Genomic DNA, 24,752 nt, shown 5'->3' on the forward strand with positions numbered 1-24,752 from the left:
TGAGTTGTGATTCACCGTAAACGGATGAACTTCTGAGTTTGTTGACATTATCAATTATAGCACTGTTAACGTTACCTTCCTACTTATGACAAGAAGGCATGGTTATGCGTCACGGCACCGCATTAATTCGCGTTTTACCTCTCGTTTCTTAAAGAGTTGGCGAGAGGAAGCTCAGGCATTACACATGGCTCAAAACTGCGAGCTTTCATTGCATTCACTACTTCATGAAGCCTCACGTAGCATGAAGTATAATGTCACATTAGGGGAGCAAGCGTAAACGTTAACATATATAGCTGATTCACTGCTACGAACTGCAAAAGAGACCCGACGCAATGTAAGTAAAAGAATAGAATAGATTGAAAAGAATAGAATAGAAAAGAAAAGAATGGATTGAAGTCCTGTGTGCAGATAGCAGCGATGAATTCGTATGAGGTGGATCAACTGTCAACTCTACTTTAAACGTACACTCTCGGCAACACGCTGTTGTAGCTCCATGCCGTCAAGGTTCATCACCAGAAAATTGTCCTCCTGCGCACAATCACTAAATATAGCTGTTAAATGGCGTGAAAACCGTCGCAGTATACTGTATCTTTGCCATATACGTCGCAGTCTTCTAGTGGCGATATTAACAGTTTGAACAAATACCACCGAAATGTGCTAAAATACTTGTGGGCACGCAGCAGAGCATCGGCAACGTTAATGAAATATCGCGGAAGCACACAGGAGGTCGTTGCTTACAAACCTTAGTATCTATCTGCCAAAGCATATGCACACTGATATCTTAGCGCATGCGGTGAATGTGTAACTTCCATCACGCGCTTCTAACGAATATGAAAAACACCTGCACTTGTTCACATACATGGTACAGAAAATTTAGCCTTATATTCGAAGGCGACTAAAAAAAAAGAAGGAAGCAAGCGCATTTCGCGAAGATTATCGCGCGATGAATATACGATATCATGCGCTAGGTGTAACTACAATTCAATTCATGGTCGCATCTGTCAGTTTAGAAATATACTTACCAAAAGTGATACAATGAAATCAGCGATATAATCTGCCTAGCTATGCAACGGAGTATGGATATAATAATGAACGTTCTGCCGCCCCATTTGTGATTGTGTGTAACTCGTTGTGGCGATCTGAAACCAAGCCCAAGTTTGGTGCATTACACACGTAAGCACTGAAGTGGTCAGTGCGGTTGTAGAACGGAAACCACTCTCAGGAGCAATCATATCGTCAAGAGGACTTGTCTTCACGAAGAGATGATATTCTGTTCGTAGAATGTAACTATAAGGGGTCCCAAATGAAAAGGTGGGGGGACGTGCCCGAGGCTGTTGGGGAACTACTTGGGGAACTCTACTTGAAGCCCACTTGAGGAACTCGATGTTCTACGATATACAGTGAGATATTTACTTATATCTATTGGTTACACGTGTGATCTTTTTCCTGTTTTCTTCAATACCCCTTAGTACGACCTCATGGTGGTCAACGAGATCGTTCCAGTAATGAAGCACGACATTATGAAGTACGCTCCGGCTGTGGTCACAAACGTCGACACCCAGTACAGGATCTACCAGTCATTCAACGTCTTCAGCACTCAGAAGGTGCGCTTTTCTGTCCAGCTTTATTTGCTAGTGCTGTCGGTCCACAATCCTCATTACGTTTCAAAACGATCTATTTTTTATATATAGCACGTTGTCAAACTAACGTGCTATGTTCACAACGTGCTGCAATGAAGCGATACTTGCGCTTACTGTTTTCTCCGAGCGGCAGCCAGAGTCTGAACAACGGTGCTTGCACAGAGACACGAAAGGCATTAGACAAATATACAACTCAGAGCGGCGTGACCCAAGAGATTGCTCTGTGGCATGTCTATCAAACATCTTTTAGCCAAGCACGCACGCATTGCCGTTGCCGTTATACGTCGCGTTACTTATATGCACTCGGGCGTTAATGACACCTTCCGAGTCTTCGTTTAACCAATTGCAGAACTATTACTGTTGTAATACTTGTAAAGTAATATTTCTTCCTTCGATGAGGACCGTATAACACAATGGTTTCTACACAGCATTAGAAGATGTATCTATGCACCAGTGCTTCTATTTCTGGGTGATGATAATAAAAGCCATACATCTGTAGTAGGAGGATCCATGGTAGGCGAGTTTCCCCTTACCCTATAAAATTTATTCACTGCCATATTTCACCAGCAAGTTTAATGTAAAACCTCAGCGTTCAGCTAAATGTCAGTTATTCATCATTAAGTGCAAAGAGTAGTCGCCCTGTCTTCTTGTCCAGATGCTTTCAGTATGCTTTCGTTATCTGCTTTACTTTCTCGCGTGTAAACTTCTCTTGTTCAGACATCATCTAAATCTCTTCTTCCGTATATCTTGTAATGGTTACGCTAACTTCCTCACATTAGGGCATCTCTTCGCATAAGCGTCATTTAAAATGTTCTAGGTCCGAACGCAATGGGCGGGAAAGGGGTGACAGCGACTCCATTCAGTACCCAAGGGTCTGCGCCCAAGGCGTTCACCAATCCAGCCTCCGTTTCAGCGGCTCTCTCAACGGTCTCTTAAGCGCCGTGCTAGCTCAGTAGCTATAGCGTGGCTCTGCTGAGCACGAGGTCACTGAGTCGATATCTTAGCCGCGGCGGCGCCCATCATTCGGTGAGGGGAGAATGCAAACACGCTCGCTCGCTTGTAAAGACGCTTGTATATACATACCTTGCAGTGGGCGCGCGTCAAAAATCCCCAGCTATGCCTCATAATCACATCGCGGCTTATGCATGTGAAACCACGGAGCTTAATATTAATTTTAACAGACTTTTAGATGCCTTTGCCAAGCGTAGGCTTTGGATGCTAAAGTTCTCTTTTGTAATTTTATAGGGTGTTGTGCGCAACGGCACCGTGATGACGACGGCGATTGGAGTTTTCTGCGCCCGATGCACACTTGAAATGAACGATGATATTTCAGAATCTTTAAGGCACGCCTTCGTGTTTTCGACCTTTTCTTGCGTCACAGAACTGGTGTTGGACACTCTGGCCACGCGATTTTATCGGGCAGATTACTTCTGAGATATTTAGTGTTCCTATTACGTGTCTCGACGAAGAACATTTACCGGTGTCGGCTTAAACAACTTTGGCTTCGTCATGATAAAGCGCTTGTTCTTGCAGTACTTTCTGTCAATTATTGTGTTCTTTTTTTTCTTTCTTACTTTAGGCTGTCGCGCTCCTGCGCATGCTCGATATGGCTGTCGGAGAAGAAAACTTCAAGAGGGGCATACACGTAAGTTACTTCTTGCCGTTCTAATGCACTGTCATCCATTGTAGAGAATTTTCGTAGAAAAGCAAGCTTTGCCGACTACCCGTTGCTCGGCGGTTTCACGCAGCAACCAGTAAGTGTATACTGAAAGCGCTGCGTGAACAAGTACGCAGTACCCAGCCGTCTTTGCGGGTTTAGAAAGTGTCGATGGCTGGTTCTACAGCTAATGCCAATGACACTTGTGCGTTTTGCGGTCGCTTCGAATGAGGCATTTCGATATGTGTTGAATGCGAATACTCTGTTCATGCTTAAATTTTCACAGTGTTAAACAAAGGACTACAGCTGGTAAGAATGAATACTTAGTAGACGTCCACGTCTTTCATAGACGAAGCCATACGTCTGGAAAATAAATAAATAAAATAAATAAATAAATAAATAAATAAATAAATAAATAAATAAATAAATAAATAAATAAATAAATGTTCCCGTGGATCAATGTTGTGAATTTTTGTACTCCGGTTGGATTGCAGTGGGAATCGCCTTGTCACTTAACTCTAGGACCGTTATTTTCTACTCACACAGATTCAGCTAAAGAAAATGAGAATTTAGGAAAATCGTGAGAACTTTACGTTAACAAGCTCGTCAGTTTTTCATCATTGTTCTTCAGTGGTTTACCATTGCACAAACTTTCCCATTGCAGAATATTCTCGACAAAAGAATGTTCGGCAACGTGACGTCGGCATTCGTCTGGGAGGCATTTACAGAGGTAACACCTTTTAAACGAAAATTTAGGGGTCGAATGCGAGTTTAGCGATCTATGTCACCGTTTTTTTCTTCTCTGGATATACTGCTGTGGTATAGTTTAAGGCGCAAAAAGTCCGGGATCATAATGCATGATTTAAGTATTCAGTATGTCCGCAAACTACGATAATTTTATTACCTTATGATATGATTAACAGAAAATGAAATGATGTTCTGGCTTTGCGAATATTCTGCTTAAGGTCCCACGAAGTGCGACAGTTTCTTATATGAAGAGCGCAACAATGACCTTATTGTTCCTAAGTTCATTTGTTACTCGCTTTTACTGTTTAGTTTCCAATTACTATTAGTAAACTGGTTAGTGCACTCCGGTATGGATATACATACTTAAAAAAAGTCAGCAGATGTATACTTGATCAGAAGAATCACATTTTACAAAGCTTTCAGTGTGTACTACTAGCCATGGAAATATCTTGTGTTCGCGTAGGAAACGTGAACGAGCTAAATATACATGAAATATACGGTGGGGATACTCCCGCAGGCCTTGTTACATTGAAGCTGTCTCGTACGCTGTCTGCGCTCTTAGTGGCCGTATGCGAGCACATCACCCGGATACAAATCCCAACGGGACAAGGAGATTTACCGCAAACGCGGTAAATCTCTTTAAAAAAAAAAAGTGAGGGGACGCAAGCCTAGCTTGCGTCCCCTCACCTAAAACTCTCTAATGTATTACTCGCAAGCATGTGTTTCCGGATCCCTGCGCCTTGGTCTGCGCATGCGCAGTACCGTCGCGCCTAGTTCTTGCGTACGCATACCGCTTGCATCCCGCGCGGCGGACACATTGCGTATGCTTATACTTACGTTTTCGTGTCGAGGCCTGCGTCTCTGACTGCGCGCTGTGCGGTTCCCCTATATCGGGCAGGCGCAGCCGAAGAAGCGGCCCTTAAACGTGAAGAATGTTCTGGAACCGTGGGTCACTCAGCCGGGATTCCCCGTGCTCATGGTGAATCGCGTCTACGACGAAAACGCAGCCACGCTCGTGCAGAGCAAGTTTGCGCTCGAAGCTGAGGAGCGGGAGTCGAGGTGAGGCACTCCGGGCGTTCTGCAAAGGTGCTGTGAGGGGTACATATATACTTTGCAGCTAATGACGTGAGTTTGAGAAGTCTAGTTAGCGAAAATTCGATAATCAACTTTTTTTTTTTCATTAGAACCTTGACGGCAGTTTGTTGATATGGCACATTTATAGGCAGTCGCATTTGAATGCTTACCCATATTTAAAAAAAAAAAAAACCTTAAATGTCGCACGGAATTATGGATATTCATAAGCGAACTTCAACACCTCCATTCAATAAATAACAATACCCAGCGCGCCGTGAGCGCAGAAAAGGGAACTCCTTCAGACGAAAACGCTCCGCGACGAAGTGCGTGACGGAGTCTGAATGAAGGCACGTTGCGGCAAATGCCTGCGAGGCAAAACGTGCCGTATTGGTACCTGCCGCGACGTTCAGTTTTAAACTTCGTCGCGCTTTTCGTCACGGGGCGTTTCCGTTTGACGTAGTACCGGGGCTGCCTTTCCAGCACTCAGAGTGCGCTCGGTCTTGATATGTCCTGCATCGAGCGTTGATATTCGAATATCTCGAATTGCGTGCGATATTCGTTTATTTTTTTAAGTTGACGTGCATTAAAATGTGACTGTCTCCAAATTTCCCATATAAACAACCGGGCCCCCAAGGTTATAATAAAAGAGATAAGTAACGAATATTTCTCAGTTGTTCTTTCGAAACGTTCGTTATTCGCGGTAAAGTATGTCGGTTCCGCCAAGCAACTCCTCCGCAAAAAAGCTCAAGTTGGCTACGCTCATAGCCTCTATAAAAATATCTGTAGTTAAAAAAAAGTACCCTGTATGCTACTAGTCGTAACCTTGCGCGTCCTCGACGATCAGCTGACAGGCGGCGTTTCTTTGCGGCGTTTATTGCAGATCCACATGGCCGATCCCAATCACATTTGTGTCTTCCGAACAGCGGCTGTTCGACAATACCATGCCTGCCGTTTGGTTGTTTGACAAGGAAGGTGGGTGTAAAATAAGGGTGCAACCGTGCGGCCGTTTAAGGATATTTAAAACCTATGCTAACAGAAACAGAAAAACTTGCTGCTTTTATGCTATTGTTCTTAACCGAAGTTTCAGCGGCTGTCTTTTGAGTGCAGTGTATACTTCTTTGTAAATATATTTGGAAAAACTTCACCTGTGGCTTAAACGCCTGTTCAGATGGACATCTTTAAGTAGCAGACATTGCTTGTACTAACAAGCGCGTTGCGCAATTACGTCGTTACAAAAACAGCATTAAGTAATTATCGATAACTATTAGATGGCACACATTATAAAAGCGAAATTGGAGTCAACCAGTGCTCAAAGGCATGTCCATTGAGTAGGCACGCGGAGACTAGCACTGCTTTGGGGATGTCCGCCCCCAAATTGTTCCGCGATACATTGTACAAGGGCGTTATACGTTCCCTTGCCAGGCATTGCTTGTGATTTTCGTGCAGAATTTTAATCTGTCGTCTCGGTGTTTCTTTATCACAGGTGGTGTCAGATTTATTGTTAACGGTAATCCAGTGACAACGCGTTGTCCATTAGATAACTATATGCTGTCACAGCATGACTTCTTTTTAATACTTCAGGTAAGCTACGGAATGTGCACCAAATTTTTAATTTGGGATATCTTTCACGGGACATCCCATGAAAATCAGATCTAGCCTCTTATGTGTACGCTCATAAAGCTTTGAAAACACGCGCGCAAGTGTGTGGGAAGTAGATTTCCTACAAGGAGGAACATGCCTTAGCAATGACTGGCATAATTGCGCTCGTATTTCTATACAGATGTTCTTTTACCTCTGCATAATCCACAGGCCCGCCGTAGGTGCAGCTTGATTACAACTGTAAAGCCATAAATTCACGGAATGTCCACAGAGTGCCTGTGAACGCATGACTGTACGCGACCTTGTGGTATACACACTGTCCTATACAGTCTGTAGATATTTCACGCTTTCTATAGATACTAAGTATCTCTAAAATATTTTATTTTGAACGGCGCGGTAAATTTCAGTCAGGGCCCCTCTCACTGACGCACAGCTGTTTTACGTATTTGAGAATAACGTACGACAGAGCCTATGACTGCAGTTATACTGCAATATTGTTCACATACCTACGTTTTTCCAGGCCAACTGGAAAACTTGCCTGGCCCCCATCACTGGGTCGTGATAAACAGCAAGTTCTCGGGCTATTACAAAGTGAACTACGATGTCCACAACTGGGACCTGATCACTCGTCAGCTGCTCTGGAACCACACGGTAATCACTCAGCTTGCACGCTGGCAAGAAATCCTCTCGCTCCAGTGTAATTCTAGAAAGTGTGCAGTCGTCCACGTACGCGGCTAATCCGATAACTAAATACGTACATTCTACTAGAGCTGTCCGGCAGATGCCGAAAGCGATCAGTAGGAATTATTTTCATTGAAAGATGACTAGAGCGTGACAGAAAAACTCAAGTTCCGGCTGCAGGGCAGAGAAAATATGCGCATAAAGAGCGGTGTGTTAGTTTTTTAAAGGTATGTTTGGAGAAATCAAACGTTGCTCATTTCAGCTTCCTTCTTCCCGTTTCAGTACATCCACCCACTGAACCGCGCTCAGATTCAGAACGACCTGTTTGACTTGGCAAAGTAAGTTGCGGCTCCTGTTTTCAGCAGAGCCGCGTGCCTTTTCCAGAATAGCTCGGAACTCAGATAATGCCCTGCACCCCGTCAACAAAGCGACGCTGGGGTTGGTAGAATCGCTTCGCATAACGCCCACAAGATAACTGCTGCGCGAAGTTCCATCTTCTCGTCGCATTTAATTCTTGAAGGAATCGTGCGAGGCACAGCAGCAGCAACAGTCTGTACATGTTGGCACTGCTTTGTGTACAGTGGGTTCTTAGCAAAATACATTCTTCATGTCCACCTTATGGTTTATTCAAAGTGAGTAAAATAACTTGCCATTAGGTTTCTCAAAGCAACCCAGCATCTGGAAACACTTGGCGTGAAATGAAGTCACGCCGACGTTCGCAGGAGAGTCCACTAACAACTCCAATTGATCAATACATATATATATAGTTTTGCGAAAAGAGTTCTGTTTGCTTTGGCTGAGATGACTACTGGCGGATTTTCTATCTAAGCAACGCCTGTGCGTGAAAACACCTCCGTTCTCGTATAGCAATCCATGAGACAAATCATTGTTGCGGAATCCCGTAATGAGGAGGAAATGTCATGATAGGGAAATTGTCATCCACCCGAATGTAGCACGAACATATATATATATATATATATATATAGAAGAAAAGGCTCGATAGCAGCAGCTGGATAATAAAGCTGTCTCAGCATTTTGAGACAGCAGCTTGAACATTCGCCTGAACGCGACGTGATGAATGCACACAGTGGTGCAGTAGCGTCCACTCGCGCTGGAGAAAATCGTGGAGCCGTCGGACGTTATGCAGTAGATGTGTTCGTCGTTCAGAGACACAGGACAGAGTGCTCAGTTACCGTGGCTATCGGCGATCTCAAGGACCTGAATACTTCAAAGGCAAACGGCTTAGGTCGCTTTTGCTTTTTTCACTTGCAAACATTTCACTTGCAACTATTTGGCTGCCGTTTGTTCCAGGGCTGGCCTGGTGAATTACACCGTAGCCCTGGAGGCCACCAAATACTTACTGAAGGAGCAGGACTACATCCCATGGAAAGCGGCCTTCGAAAAGATGAAGGATGTCGGGGTCCGGCTGCAGACGACCGAGTCGTACTCGAAGTGGAAGGTGCGCGTCTGCCGATCGTTTGCTCATTCGTTATACCGTAGGAATACGCGCTCGGGATGAATAGCTGGCATCAAACATTCCTATTTGACGTCCTTGAGTGAAATGATTGAGCTAACGTACGCGTGTCAAAAAACTTAGTTTTTGTCATTAGGTTCAGTTTTATAAACGTACAGCATTATGAGCTTAACTAAACGTGCGTGTACGCTTCATTCCATGAAACGGCCGCAAAAGTCTTATGATGTACTCAATACATAATTGCGTAGAGTCGCCAGTTTTATGGTTTGTTCAGAACAAGTTCTCGAAGAGACTGAACGCATTCAACGGGCACATTTGTGAGCCACGCGTTCCAAGCTTGCCCATGTGGTATCATGTTTTCACTTCCATTAACTGCCACTAACTTTGTGCTTATTAGAGACAGCTATAACGTTCTTGCGCGTCGTACGCAGGGATACATGTCGTCCCTTTTGAGTGCCAACTTCGCGAACATCTCGTGGGATGGCAACGAGACGTCGCTTCTGTCCGCGTAAGAAGGCCACTTTTGCCCTGTCCTTCCTTTTTCACTCACAATAATGGAACGTCATTGCTGCTCGCAGTACGGTGCCGAGTTTGGTGCTGAAACATTCGCGTCTAGAGATTTTTTTTTTTTTTTTGCATGCGCTATGGTGAGCGTTGTTTCACGTTTTCCGAGAGGCATTCAGCTGATTGTCAGAAGCCAATTATGAGAGATCTGACGTCGATATTGCAGCCTGATTGAAGGGCTCACTTTCCCGTTGCTAAGTACACATTTTTGTTCCCTTGTGCTTCATGGGAATCGGCCAATGAACTCGCCGACCTACCGAGCATCAATTCGTCAACGGAGGGTCAATCGATTGACTGACATATCAATCAATGAGTCAGTAAGTCGGACTATCGGTCGGTCAGTTAGACATAATTCGCAAGAGCGCCACAGCAAAACGTTATAAATTGTTTCTGCTTTGTGGATTTTACGCTAATTCATTGGACGCATAATTCAAACAAACAAACAAGCGTTATTAAGGTTTCGTTCATTGTATATCCCCTTAATCGAAGCTCTTTCCTGACACGTGTCTGGAACGTGTAATGCGCGAATGCAGTGAGCTCGAGTCCGAGCTCGCCTTCCTGACTTGCTACTACGGTTACCAACCATGCATCGACAAGGCCATGGAGATGTTCAACGAGGTGAAGGAGAGCACAGCTGCGGCCGAGGAGTAAGCAAAATGCAGCGGTGGCACACTTTCAGCTTGGCACACTTTTGTCCAAGCAACATGGTATCAGACTAATCTATGCGCATAGTATTCGGCCAATGCCTAAAAAAAATATTTATTACTACTTCACTGTTTCATGTCTACATTAGGAATGAACGAATGAATCACCAGTGCGTTGGTGATTCATTCACCAACACAACAGCCAGCTATTGAAGGAGTGAGGGAGCGGGCCAGCCATCAGTTACATGAGCAAACGTCATTGACGAATAGCAGAAGTGGCTCAATTTTAGTGTACGCGTCGTGACTTTAAATGTAGGACAGCTTTACCTTTCGTCTTATATTTTGCGTACGCACGAAAACAAGGTATTCCGTTCATCGTAGCGACCGACAGTAAAAAATAAATAAGAAGCAGCGGTATAATGGCCGAATTCTAGTTTCTGCGCGAGCGATAAAGAAACGTCGGTTACATAACTTAGCAAATTGCATTGTAACGCGTACGAATCCTGTCTACCGGCTCTCTGCCATGTGTGCAGTCTGCCGTCGCACCTGCGGTATACCGTGTTCTGCGAGGCGGTGAAAATCGGCGGAGAGAGGAACTGGAAGTTCCTCTGGGACCGGCTGCAGGAGTCCGAAGAGCCGTCCGAACGAGCGGACATCATCAAGGCACTCAGCTGCTCGCGCAGCGCCCAGCAGCTCGGAAAGTAAGGATTCACGGTGGCTACACTGCACGCAAAAGCGTGTTATCGTTTTACGCCTGTCCTCTTCGACGTGTTCCGAAGGCGTGCACCCTAAATACGCAAGCAGCGAAATACCAACAAATATGTTAACAGAACGTATTAGGACACGGAAGGAAAGAAAACAAATAAATGGAGCGCTAAATTGATTGCTTCTACGCACGCTCATACAAAACAAAAAGAAAGAAAGGAAACAGAATAGAGTAGAATTGTAGGATATAAGGAGATGTGTCGCGCCAAGTTCTGATTTACTTAATTAACGTAGATGATTACTTAATCATAGATCGCCAGATACATCAGGCTTATATTTCGCAGCAGCAGTGTCAACAGAGGCAAGAGTTACCTTGCGACATATAGAGGACATGGTGTGAGGCTTAGAACGTCTTATGTCGGCGAATCAATGTGCAGCCGTGCTCTTTCCTCGACAATTCCACCGCACTTTGTCTTGCTTGCAGCTACCTCAAGTCCGTGGTGGCACCTGACGATGTGATCCGTCACGAGGACATCCCCGGTCTCTTCACGTCTTTTTCGGACAACCACGAGGGCAAGCCTGTCGCCTTCAAGTTCATCAATGACGAGTGGGGGTCCATTCACAAGAGGTAAGCGAGAATAGAGCAGTCGTCATTTAGTTCTGTATTCAGTGCAGTTGTCTTCTTGGTCGGAGCACTTGACGCATGGTCAAGGGAAATCGGTTGTAAGATAGGCATGCTTGAACAGTGCTCCTTGTTCGTGTGTACTTCTAAAGTATGTTAGACAATATTATTTATTTCGTTATTCGCTAGCGAACATTGCGGCTAAGTATAGTGGGTGAAACATGTAAGTGGTATTCAGGCAACGATTAATGGATGAGCTAAACCGTTTGACTGACTCCATAAATATATATTTGCTCAATAGTGCTGAGGAAGGGCGATGTAATCTATTTAGTAGAAATATTTACCTCAAACCCTGTCTACCTTAATGCTCTAAACGCAAGAACGCAATGTCGCCTCCCATGTATTCATATTCAAAATGTGTAATTGATGGTGGAGGCTCAGTAATCACTCGAACGTACGGCTTCTGCGCTAGCACACGATTGCTGAAAGGCCGCCAGATTGACGACTGGAGCGTTGCAAATTGAGGGCCAAGCGTCGTGAGCTTAAGGCTTCGCGTTGTATGAGCGTGACAAATTATTCACTCATGCTGAAAATAAAATAGATCGTTTTATTGAATGAAACGACTCGCTTCTGTTTCTTCTAGGTTCCGCCATATCCCCGAGGTACTATTCCAAATTGAAGAGTCGCTTCTAGAGTCAGCAAGTGAACCGGCAGACGCTAAGATGGTGAGCGTTTCACCGCATAAAGGAAATTTCACGCTAAGCACTTGTCTGTGGATATCCTGTTTGTGGAGCCATTGCGCAAATGCACGAAGATAAATAAGTCCATTGCGCAACTAATGCTATCGTGCAGCGTAATGAGTATCAAATTGCAGTGTAATGAAAATTTTATTAGGAAATTTGCTACATTCCCACAGCAGACCAGCGTCAGTACGAAGTCACTCCTCGACCAAAAACTGAATTGTGTTCGCCTGCAACATACACGCTCGCGTGACAAAGACGTGATCGTCTGCTAAAACCGGCAATTCCGAAAGTTGTATGTCGTCTGTCATTGTGTGAATGGTTTTATGGACTCGATAACGTGGCGTTATCAGTATGTGCTTACACGTGGCAGATATAATAGCGAACAAATTTCAAGGATGGCTTCGCGTTCATTATCGAACACCCACGAGCCACATCGCATCGCACTGTGGCAAGTTGAATCATTATTTTCTTCTGCCGTCATTTACGGGTAGTGCAGCTAGAACTGGTAGGGCATCGAAATGGGCAGACTGCTGGACATGTCATAGCACCTTCCTAACACTGAGCAAGATAGTGGTTCACAGGAAACGCAGGCTTGAAGTGGTCAGCCGTGCTCTAACAAGAAATTAGTACAGAGCCTCAAGAGCGATTCAGGGGATGTCTCTTGTTCGACCACTGTTGACCACTTCACAACATTGGTGCCCTCTGTGGAACAGCATAACCGGATATATACGCGGATTATATGGTTACAGCATATATATGCGGATTATATACAGAGCGGGCACGCTCATGTGTTGTATAAGAGCTGCGCATTCTCTGTTGAACGCGTCATCGAATGCGTAAAGGCAGCCATGGCACACACTGAACACTTCACGTAGTATTGTGTTATCTTGATCCGTAGCCAGCAGTTTGTGCGGTTTCCGTGGTGCTTTCTTCTGCGCACATTGACGTTTTCAACCACCTTGTATATTTAGACCTTTGAACTTTTCTAATAACACTTTTCAGCTGAGTTCTTTCTACAACAACAACAAGAAGTCGACAACAATTCCAGAATGGCGCTACAAGCAGGTTCAAGAGGAGCGGAAGCTTGACGACGCCTGGAAGGCCAAGTTCTACCCCGTCGTAAAACACTGGCTGGATGAGATTGAATTGCCAGTGTAGTCATGTCTCGTAATAAAAATGAGGCGGAAGACAGTTGAAGTCGACGCAAAAAAAAAGAAGCGATTTATTTACAGAAGGCAGTGTGGTTCGCGAGAAAAAAACAACACAAAAGAACTTTTAAAAAAAATACGAGAATACACGTTTGTGATTTAGCACAGAGCTAAGTGAAATGCCGCAGTATCGCACATTGTAAATACGCTATGGCCGATGGTTCCCTGTGTAAAGTCCATGGAATTCTCTTTTCAGTAGCCTGCGCTTTGACTTAGCAGGTTGGCGTAGAACTCCGTGAAGGATTTGACAACAGTGGCCCTGAAAGAAAAAGAAAAGTAAAACTAAACCAAGATAGTCGCGCACGTTACACCAGCCGATAACGTAGTCACGCAAGATGCCGCGAATTCACGCTTGGCTGCCCAACGCTAACGCGAAAGTGGCGAAACAAATTTTAACGCAACACTGAAAAATGTGGCGTGTTTTATACATGACCTATATGTGCGTTGTGATATAGCGGGGAAGAAGCGGACGGCTCAACACGCACTAGACGGTTGAGAAATCGTGTCTGTTTTTTTTTTTTCTCGTAAAACAAGGGCGTGTTCAAGGAACTTTTTCTTCTTTACTTTATTTTTTGCGGGTACTGCGTTATAGACCAGTGCTGTGCCTCAAGCACAATAACAGTTTAGATAATCGCCCGTTGATATGCTTGATTATATATTTAGGCAGCCAATCGAGGTGCGTCTTTACGCTCTAAGTTTCTCTACGCGAGCTGGTACCTTGTGAATATCGATAAGCCAAGCGGGTTGCTGATACATATGTCATTGCGGACTTAAAACAGGTATTCAAGGCCTCATTCCTGATATCTTGGCTTAATGTGTGCGAAAAAGGTTTCATTAGAATATCCATTGTCGAATATTGATGAAGTCAGCAAGGTGGCCTACGCTGACCCCGTGTTTGCATACCTGCACCTTGTCGTACAAGTAGAAAGGCTGTCTTACTCTTGTGCTGAAGGACTTGTATTAGCATAAGAGCCCACGGAACCAAAAAAAAAAAAAAATCTACTTGGAGTGTACACAGTCGTAAAGCGCATGCATTAACAGGTGCCACGATTTTTCATAGTTTAGATGTCCGAGTCCTTTGAACGGCTTTTTTTTTTTTTTTTTTTTTTTTTACGAGCTGAAGGTATGCAAAGCGTAATCGACAATCTCTTGTTTAGGGAGTCGTCCTACCCGGACAACCTTTGTACAGCGACGTATCTAGGGAGTGAACGTACAATTTACGACGTCCTGGTATGCAGCAGCCATGACCTGCTTTGAAGGAGAGCCATAATGGAGACGCCGAGACATCAAGCGGCCATGTGTACGCACAGCGACATTAGACTTCAAGCTCGGTACTCGTAGGAGCAGAGAAGCGATGGGCTACCGAGTTTTGTCATTGCCTTTTAAGCGAGGTGTGCTTTTGTGCCTCACTAACCAGGGCTCATAAGAGTTAGCATCGAGCTCCACAGTTGCAGAAGTATACTGCCCACCTTGTGACAGCTGCGGGACTTCATCGACCATCGAGTAATAAGACGCACAGAAGTATTTTCGTCCGTTGTTTTAAAAACGCGCTACCGCGGCACGAATCAAACCGACTTTCGTGAATGAAAGTTTTAGTTTGCCTACGGCACCCTAAGACGACGTCATTTAAAGGAAGCCGGCATGCGGCCAACTTCAGCGTCCTGATGATGGCGGCCTAAGGACTACTACTGTCCCTGCGATATGCCTGTGCGGATGAGCGCAGAAATGCAATTGCAAGGGTCAGTAAAGAAAGCTTTAAAGTTCTGTTTGGTTGGGAAGCAAAGTTGTGCGATCCACTCGCCGCGTTTAAATTAAATTGGAGATTATAAGGGCGGTCGGTCCTCGTGTACAGTGAGCTGTCTCGCGGTCTGGTACTTTTCTTCGAAAAACGTGGACAACGGGAGTTTGCTACAACCGACTCATATGCATTACCTAAACATGACAGGTCCGGAGTTTAGCGGTGCTTTCCAGTTGAGCGTGGCCGCCTTCTTGTTCCGGTTGTTTTCATGCGTGATGGCAGAGCACTGCGGAATCACGTGAGTTCCCGGGCCGCCCAAGAATTCGCCGATCACCTCGCGCGTCTGCGGGTTGAAGCCCTGCACGATGAAGCCCTTGAAGGACGGGCCGCTCGTCGTCACTGTCACTGCGTAGGGAAAAAAAATTGAAATCCAAAACCGAAGTTAGTCTCAGATGTCCATGACCAGGTCTCAGGCGTGAGGTGTCACGTAAATGCTTTTCGAAAATGTTGGCCGCGAGCCTTGCTGGGGAGTGTCCCCCGAGATCCGACCAGTGTTCGCGAGCCGTTCTTTGGGATCTCATTAATCATGTGGCAGCAAATAGGTGTAGCCTCGGCGAAGAAGCGAAGCACCGGCGTAGCTTGACGTCAATACAGAATTAGGAGTCTTGTTCACACATTACGTTCATTTTGTCTCTCTCCTAACAAAAACAAAGCTTACGTTTTATATCGGTAAAAGCTTTCCGAACTGCATACTTGCGTTGCTCTCGAGTTGAGCAGAACGGAGCTGCCGTCATTACCCTAACCTGCATCACGCAGAGCTGTATGCATTTATTCGATGCAGTTTGTTAATTTTTTTACTACGTATGCCTTGCAGAAAATCCCCTGATAAAAATGAAAGCAAGTTGTTGCATAATATTTACTTTTCAGTGCACATACGTTCCCATTGAATGCCTTGTAAATTCGTCTGTTTGAGGGAGGAGCTTCGTGCTGCGAAGGCCCATATTGTGCTCGGTCGTAGTTTAGCGTAATTTGGTAACTGCTGTGTTAAAACGACCCTGCAACAGCTGTTGTTGATGGAGATATCTTTTTCCTTGCTTCTTCTTCGCTTTCTTTTCTTTCGTTTCTTCTTTGAAAGCGCGCTGGATTAGGTCCAGACCAGCAACGCGTGTAACAAGGCGATACGGTCACGGAGTCATACGCAACCACGCGGCGCCCTATTTACGCTCTGGTGCACTGGTGCGCCTGCAGTCGGGCTTTGCCCTCCCACTCAAGGGAACGACTTCAGTGATGCAATTAGGCGCTTCCTGTTGCAGATGTACTTACGAAAAGTTTTGAGGGGCGGGAGACGCCTGCCGAAGAGAGAGTCGGAGAATAAAGGATCGCATGCGACATCTAGCTGTAGCTGTGAGGGTAGGATCAGACATGAATATAAATACTGTTTTGGTGCATCAGTGCTTCGGAATGGGCGGGACTGTAGAGCGTCTTATCTCGTTTCGCCAAGTTTCCAGACTTCACAGCCAGTTATGAAACCCTTGTTAGCAGTTATGTAGATAGTGGCCATATACCCGATTGGCCACTCTCTGGAATACCATTTTCAGTCAGCGAAAGTGTATGTGATGAAAGACACACGGCACAAGCATCGTCAGGGTTATTTTTACGCCACATATAGGGCCCTATAACGTAAAACTATTCCAATATGCTTTTATTCCAATCTCCTGACGTCGAATTTGCGTAACCGCCGACGAAAACATCGGGCGGTGACCCGCAGGGTTGTCTGAAGAGACCAATTAAACGCCCTTCTCATTTATAGGAGGCAGCTTTTGTTTGCTTTAAAAACAAATAACGTTGCCTACATTGAGGGGCTTGTCTTATATAATTTGCTGACAAGAGGCGAGGAGTACGCTCAAGTGGAGAGGGATTCGATGGGGCCGAGCCAGTGCGCTGAAAATCGATAAACGGATGAAGAGGGTTGTGCAGGCGTCTGTGATTGGTCCGCTTTCCCTTACTTAGCTTGCGGTGGCTGGTCGAAAATCGCGGCGGCATGCAACGGAAGGTTAAGAATGCTGCTAGAACGGATCCTCAGCAAAGAAGAGTTGTCAGAGCAGAGGTTGTAAACGTGCCGAAAGTGCTAGAAAACGTTGCACGGCCGCGCAAGAAGTTCTATTGTATGCAAATAAACCCATGCTCTGCGGCAAGTGCGAGTAGCCAGTGCCTGAGCGATCGGCGGCATCCATCTTTTATTCCTTTCGGAATGGGGAAGCCTGCAGCTGTTCAGAAAAAAAGAAATCAGTTTTGTTCGGCATATTAATGCATCTTTAACGCGTACACGTCACTCTGAAGCGGTGAGTTTTCGCGGTTTTGTGACGTCGCGTGACAGGCAGGCGAAGTGGGTGCAGCCCTAAAGCTTTTGACCAGTAGCCAAGGTCTAATGGCGAAAAGGTGTCGAATCAGAAATGAGTATTTTTCTTTCGTTCGGTCCAATCATGCATAATCAGTGTGTAACGTCATATCAGATGGGGAGCTACACTCTTAGGCAAAGTTACACCCCTTGGGGTGTATCTATGCCACACAGCAATTATCGTCATCTGCCTTGCTTGCGTTTCCTTTCTTCAAAAGGCCGCGCCCGCTACTTTCCTGTCGGGAATGATATGTCATGCTGATAACGCTCATGCCGTTCGTTACTGGAAAGTACCGGGCTCGCCGCTTAAAAGAAAGGTAATGCGGACAAGACAGATGACGGTTATTGTTGTGTGGCAAAAGGGTGTAATTTCGCTTAAGAGTCTATCGCATGACAGACAGACGACGTGGGTGGTCCAAAAAATGTGTTTGAGCAATCGCGGAGGGCTGATTGCAGAATTGGAATAGAAAAGTTTGGAATAGCTTTACGTTATAGCGCCCATAGTTCTCCCTGTATTGGCAGGATGCGCGTCGCCGAAGTGGGGTGTTGCGCTATACTTTAGATCATGCATAAGTGACATTAAATCTGAAAATGAGTGATCGCAATTACGGCCTTCCCGAGATAATATTGGGAGGAATTTATAAGGTGCTAGCAGCTTGTTTCTTTATATAAAACAGAGGGGCTTCAAGCATATCTTGAAAGATCGCTTAAAAAGATTTTCTGTCCTTTTTTTTTCACAGTTGCGCACACATTTAGTGTGTTGTTTACTGGCGCAAGGTCCAAGTGTGGCCAAAGAACGCCAGAACGGTCGCGTACGCATTCAGTAAAATAAAGTAACACGCCCCTCTAGCGGGCAAGTTTAATAAGTACAGCCCATGTTAAACGTTTGAGGCCACTGCACGTGAGACCGTATGTGTCGTTGGACAACGCCAAGTTCCAGGCCTCTGGCTCCTTTTCATTGCTTCATAACCTCCATGGCTTGAGAGGGAAAGCATTGCTATTAATTCCTGCGAGCTTTCGAGCTCCAGGTACGTCAGAAGATCCTGCTACAGGGCACAACGGAGCGGATTCACAGCGGCTTCGAAGCTTTTGACAAAGGCTGTACGTCTTACAAAATCTTGAAAAGCTCAAGCTACGACGCGAAAAAAGAAACTAAAATCCGCTGAGCCAGTTTCGCGTAAGTTTGCGAGGCTGTGCGCGAGTACACGAGTTTTAATGCATTCCGATCGCTTAACGGAGGCGAGTGGGGCGCGGCGCTTCGTACCAGTGACGATGTCGCCGGGGTTGTAGTGCGCCTTCGACTGCACCACGGCGTACGGGGTGGTGGGATTTGGCAGTGCCGCTGTGGTTCCGTGCCGGGGCATGAAGGAGTCGCAGGCGCCCACCGGTGCCCCGTCGGGGAACGCCCGCGCCACTGCGGCCACCAGGAGCACGACGAGGAGCAGCGCCGCCATCTTCATCTTGCCGCACCCTGTGTGCACGCGCCCGCTCTGCGAGAAAAGCGAGACTCGGTGAGGTCACGAACGGGGCGCAAATCGCTATCTCCGCGCGAGAGCGCACAACCGTTCGCTTTGCCGTCACAAACTAGGCAGCTCAATTATCCTTTAGCCAAGGAGCGTTGTCCATCTGGGCACGTTTGGTTCCCTCGATGACCATATCAACGGTTCACTATCATGAATGTAGTTGCGCGAATACGTACGTACCCTCGCTGCGTGAGCGTTGAGGACCCAGCTAGCGGCTGCCTCAACTTTGCAGATGAGTGCCTCTTCACTTCTGTTTAAATCAAAATACGCATCAAGCCTAAAACAATCACCGTAACACTTAAGCAAGCGAGGTGTTGGGCACACGCAAATGCACCAAATTTCAACGAAATGTACATTGAATTTATTCTTCACTACTTTGAGTTGACTTTCTGATGCACACAGGGTGTGACGTGGCTTTCTTGCTCAACCTTCGACGTCTTTAGGTCACTCAGTACTTTGTGTCAGTTCAGCGACTGAGCGAAGGCAGAGAGCGTACGTTAGAACGTTCCTTATTCGACGTACGTGTAATAAGGAAATTTTCATGGTTTCCCTTCAATCTCCATTCTTGGTTTTCTTGCCTGCTGATATTTCATATGCATGCCTTCTATTGTATATATATATATATATATATATATATATATATATATATATATATATATATATATATAATGCGAAATATACAATGCCATTGCCTCATAAAGTTTGAGAGGTAGATAGTGAAAGCTTTGCAGGGGAAAAGCGGAGAGTTGGACAGTTAACGAGCTTGAGTCCTACACCCACTTTTTATACACATGCGCGCGTTCTTTCTTGGAGTCTTATCTGCCTTTCGGTTTAGCTAACGAGTGCTTTAGATAGGCTGCAATCTCTCTTTTACCGTTAACTTAATGCTTTCTTTGGGAAACACCGTGCCTTTCTGCGCTTGATTTGTTTTCATTAGCTTACCCCTAAGAGTGCCGTCTAGCAACCCCATGAGAAACTAACTAATAACTGGAGGCAATAAAAAAAATACATATCGTGCTGTTTGGGAAGAAAAGGGAAACATTGGGAGGGAAAAAAGCTGTAATAAATGAAGAAATAGTGAGAAGCGCCGATAGGACCAAAAGAAATGATCGTTTGTTTTGATGTCCCCCATCAAGTTGCACCATTGTCTTTTTCGAATACAGACTGGGTGAAATTAGCCTAAATGTACGCAAGTTAGATCTGTGTAAAAGGCTGATGACTCCGCGTTTCCATGACAGCGTTAAACTTGCATAGCACCGGTATTCATCCCTCGTCCTAACAGCATTGATATTCGAGGGGACGAAGTTTACGAGTGCTGCGATGAATTTAGTCGCTCCTGCTGTTACAGCCCACGAGCTTTAAAGTATAAAATTTCTGTAACGCGTACCGAATAGACTCCAAAAGCAATGAGGCAACAATGAAGCCCGGGTGCTCACAAAGAAATAACGGTATCGCATGTTTTGTTCACTTATTTTGAGTCACGAAGCGAACACCAGTTTATCGTACTACGGCTAAAGGCAGTAACACGCTGAACAAAGAAGCTGAAGCAATGAAGACAACGCATTCATAATCGGCCGGCAACAGTATGATGGAAACACACTGACAGCTGACACAGCTGTTAATATGATCCCACGAAACACTCACTGACGTGCCCTTCCTTCCTTTATATATATATATTTATAAAGCCATTACGTTGCTTCTCTGTAAGGAAATTGATAGTTGTTGGCAAAATTCGACGCCGCTTGAGGTATACATTCTCAGAGATGTACAGAACGCAGCAATTGTTTCGGCCTCAACGCGGGCATGCGAGCCTGCTCAAGCGAATGACCCAGACGAGATAAAATTTGTCGCCTCCCGCTGAGAGGATCACGTTCCTTCGAGGAAAAGCATCGCATCGAGGTTCGCGTTTGCACGCGTTATCTGCCATCTGCGGCAGTCTCCCTACCGTCTTGTCGAGGCACGCTCGAGCGCAGAACGTGCGCGACCTGGCCTGGTATTTTCCGAGAACCCTTTCGAAATTACTCTTCCTCGCCAGATTTAGAACGGATTAGAACGACCCGCATGCGGCTCGCGCTCCCATAACTAACTACTCGGTGACGTCATTACGGAAGTATCCCGTTGCACAAGTGCGGAACTCATCGTCAGATATTCCGGGGTGTTTAGCTGCAACTTTGTTCGCAAGCCGTGGGTTTTCGGCTTCCGCAGAGTTCGCTTACAGTTGGTCACCAAGTCGGGCAGCTTCTGCGCGCCTGGTTCAGCTTCACGACGTAAGAAGCTTGCAGCATACTATATTGGACGACTATTAAATTCTCTGAGCTGCAGTTTTAATTCAGACAATGTTGTCGCTTATTGTAACACCGCAATATCATTATGGGTGTGTAAGCCTAAATTTGATCTCTCTTTAAGTTCAAGCCAGTTAAGCCAGTTAATAAGTTCAAGCCAGTTACTGCAGCGATAGCACTGCAGACGAGGCGATGCGTTTGAGAAACCAAGAATGTTTCTCGCCTTAAAGTTATGCGACCATTCTCAGATAATACGTATGCCTCCTCTGAACGTAAGCTCTCTGCTCATACAACTTTGACGTCGACCCATGATTTCTACGAGTATCCTGGCCTGCATCCTTTCTACGAACATGCTGGCCTATATGGCCTACGTCATGTATTCGTTGGTGCTCTTTCCTCACCGTCACTGCTTTAACCCTCTTTCTCTTTTCCTTTCCTGAGCACGGTGCAGCAGGCTATAGGAGTCTACGTCAAAGCAGCATCTGTGTCTTCAATAAATATATCCATGAATCCTGCACTACCCTTTCCTACACGGACCAGTCCTGAATCAACTGCAATATTTCTGCAAAATATCGGATTACTGCAAAACACCGCTAAATATTTCAAATATTATTGGGCCTGTGAGTTGACGAACTTGTTGCCACAGCGGTCTTAATGAGACCTGTTACGCGTAAAAGAGCTCAGAATATGGCCGCTCAGTTGGAAACGTGCAGCTAGATAGAGTTTGTTGAGGAGGTTTGGCTTTAGGTGCGAAAAATGAAAATTCGTCAGGTGCATACCGTATGACTTTGTAGAAGTGGGGAGGTGCCCATATGTATATTACGCAATCGTAGGAATGAGACAATGTATTCTGAAGAGTATAGTCAAACTACACTGACGCACTTCGCTTCGGGCAAGCTGATTCTCGGATAAATCCGGACTCAGTATATAAGTAGGTTAACGGCTCGTTCACGAGTAGTGGCGTTCCGCCATTGATGAAGTGTATGATTAGTTAGCAGCTTATTAATGGCTCAGTTTGCTTTTGAAGGACACCGAAATGGTTCCATTTGTAGTATTCTGCTCCAGCAAGTATGGATGGGGATTTTTCGTCACGTGATGAAACGGTAGTAGAATAAAACATTGCGCAATAATTGGTGCACCGCATCGTCCACGATGTTAGGCACTGCACAATGTGCCCGTTAATCGGCTACCAAAAGAACTCTCGTTGTACGCACAAGAGTGGTGGGCGCACGTCTGCGAGACGTTGTTATGGCACTACTAAGCGTGGCGAGATTGTTTTGTCCAAAGCACAGGCATCGGCGGCGAGTGCTGGATACATTATGCCTAGTCAGAGACTGAGGGAAGAAGTCAATGTAGTGGAAGTGCAGTTAGTCAGAAAGACGAAAGAAGATTCCAGCAGTACGGACGCAGGGTGAAGCTCTGGTTTTTGCTCATGGTTTTCAAATGGTGCTCGTGCTTTTCATCTGTACCCATGCTCATGCTTTTCCAATGCCGTAAACAGCTAATAGTCTCATATTACGCGCCCAGAAGGTCGGGCGTCAAGAGCATGTCGTATTGTTTTACCTGCTCGAGGGTAACCAGGCGCCTGCGATAAGGTGGAAATGTTGCGCTTTTCTCGCCTCTGGTCCTTCTGCAGCACGATGGGAATGCGCGCCCTCACAGACTACATGCGATGGTGGAGAAAGCTGATGCTGTTCGATCTCAGCGTGGTCCGCATCTGTTGTAACGAAATGACTTAGAGAGAAGCGGTTTTCGTTTGTGCATACTTTTTAAGCAACTCTCGGTCATATGAAGATTTGTAATGATAATAGACAAAAAACAGCGATGCACTTATCACATATATATAAGTATGTTCAGCTCCGGCGGCAACAGTGTGCTGTGTTGATATACACGTGTTGTATGAGTGGGAAACTATGTTGAACAGAGATATATAACGTTAACCCTTTCTCAATGAAAATGCAGATAAACTATAGCCGGCCGTTCTCGTTTTTAAATGTGCCCAGTTTTCAATACTTCGAATATATAAGTGCCCACAGAAGCACTAAGGATTTGTCATAGTCACAACTCGATTTTAGCTGGGCTTCTTATTCTTTGCGGGCTATTCCTGGCTCTCTCAGCTGCTTTTTCACTGGGATTGAGAAAGTTGCTAATTATTGACTTCTAAAGCTCGATCAAAACTTTCGAACAGAGAGAACGCAAGTACCACATGCGTGAAAAATCTGCCTATGAATCGTTCGATATTGACACGACTATGATGTTTTCGCTTGGCTGAAACCATACCAAACATGACGTAGCGTAAAGGCTAATATTAAATATTTCCTGATACAGGTACCACTTTCTTGTATTGTTGACCAACATAAAAAATTAGCGAGCGCACTCTTTCTAACTAATAATATTGTGCGTACGAATATGCACTATCAAAACCCAGGCACGAAGTTTCTAAGTCAGTGCTCATAAGGCTCGGGTGTAACTACAACTTAGCAAACGCATTAGACCTATTCGCAAATTTGAAACGGTTCGCTTACTCCCACCATCCGACGCGAGCGCAGATGCGACAATATTTACTGGTTTCGACCGGAACGCCGGCGGAGAAATCACTCACATAAATCTAGGTCATTTATAACCGGACTAGTTCTCTTCAATCCGACCGAAAACAAGATAAACCCCGTCGTGGTTTCGTTCCGTGTCCCGTTAGCAGAAACGCGCAACAAAGTTTCCATCCCCTTGCTGAAAAAATACGCTATGTCCTTTGAGTGAAACCGATCTCCCCATCGTGAAAAGAAACGTTCTCTCAGAATACCTGCCGAGAAAAGAGCGCCGACGCCTCTCAGCGCATCACCCCCCGTATAGCTAGCATACTCACGCGCCGGCAAGTCCGATCCCGCTGGTCTCTCGTTGACGGCGTCCGATGCGCGAATGACCCGCCAGAGCCGAAACGTCCCTCCTCCTTCCAGAGGCACTGTTGTTCCACATGTGCCGGCCGCGAAGGGAAGGGACTGGTCGGGCCACTTCTACTCCATGTGCGTGTGTGCGTATATGTGTGTGTGCGTGCGCCTCCCCCCTTGCGTGCCCGACGGAGTCCGGATAGTGTGTACGCGCGTAAAGTCACACTTTCATCGCTGTACAAATCTTTGTCTTCCTCCTCCTCCTCCTCTTCGCCTTCTCCTCCCTGCTTTCCAAATCCAAGTAGGTTGCAGGCATCGCCTGCTTTCGCGCCCTTGTGAGCGGAGCGGTTATAAGACCGTTATCGGCGTACGGAGAAAACTACCACTCCTGGGGGCGCTGTTGTTCTCGCGTTTGCTGCACCTGTCTGTAAATAGTTATCCGTCGCTAGCAACGTTCGTGCACCCGAAACACTTTCGGTAGGTCAGGAGATGAAAAAGCGAGAAGTTTCTTGCACCCCAAACTTGATGCAAACACGAAGAACAAGGAAACGCCTCCGCACCCGACGTG

At 45.7% G+C, this 24,752-nt stretch overlaps 2 protein-coding genes across 2 annotated transcripts in view; one reads left to right on the forward strand and one right to left on the reverse strand.

The window, feature by feature from the left end:
* Positions 1 to 13,634, forward strand: part of LOC126532140 (aminopeptidase N-like) — a 35,074-nt gene extending 21,440 nt beyond the window's left edge. The window contains exons 7-20 of the mRNA XM_050179821.3: positions 1,470 to 1,604; positions 3,220 to 3,285; positions 3,962 to 4,027; positions 4,943 to 5,103; positions 5,999 to 6,090; positions 7,238 to 7,368; positions 7,681 to 7,736; positions 8,710 to 8,857; positions 9,304 to 9,380; positions 9,970 to 10,083; positions 10,614 to 10,781; positions 11,270 to 11,413; positions 12,051 to 12,132; positions 13,153 to 13,634. Of these exons, the coding sequence (XP_050035778.1) occupies positions 1,470 to 1,604; positions 3,220 to 3,285; positions 3,962 to 4,027; positions 4,943 to 5,103; positions 5,999 to 6,090; positions 7,238 to 7,368; positions 7,681 to 7,736; positions 8,710 to 8,857; positions 9,304 to 9,380; positions 9,970 to 10,083; positions 10,614 to 10,781; positions 11,270 to 11,413; positions 12,051 to 12,132; positions 13,153 to 13,308 (1,596 nt within the window). The 3' untranslated portion in view covers positions 13,309 to 13,634. The remainder of the gene's footprint in view (positions 1 to 1,469; positions 1,605 to 3,219; positions 3,286 to 3,961; positions 4,028 to 4,942; positions 5,104 to 5,998; positions 6,091 to 7,237; positions 7,369 to 7,680; positions 7,737 to 8,709; positions 8,858 to 9,303; positions 9,381 to 9,969; positions 10,084 to 10,613; positions 10,782 to 11,269; positions 11,414 to 12,050; positions 12,133 to 13,152) is intronic.
* LOC126531412 (putative ferric-chelate reductase 1 homolog) lies at positions 13,349 to 24,342 on the reverse strand. Its single transcript, XM_050178924.2, has 4 exons — positions 24,163 to 24,342; positions 18,759 to 18,984; positions 15,291 to 15,501; positions 13,349 to 13,617 (listed from the first exon to the last, which is right to left on the reverse strand). Exons 2-4 carry the CDS (start codon positions 18,952 to 18,954, stop codon positions 13,551 to 13,553), a joined length of 474 nt encoding a protein of 157 aa, XP_050034881.1. The 5' UTR covers positions 18,955 to 18,984; positions 24,163 to 24,342; the 3' UTR covers positions 13,349 to 13,550.
* Between the last annotated feature and the right edge of the window lie 410 nt (positions 24,343 to 24,752).

Source organism: Dermacentor andersoni, chromosome 5 (assembly GCF_023375885.2).
Source record: "Dermacentor andersoni chromosome 5, qqDerAnde1_hic_scaffold, whole genome shotgun sequence".
NCBI classification, from domain to species: Eukaryota; Metazoa; Arthropoda; class Arachnida; order Ixodida; family Ixodidae; genus Dermacentor; species Dermacentor andersoni.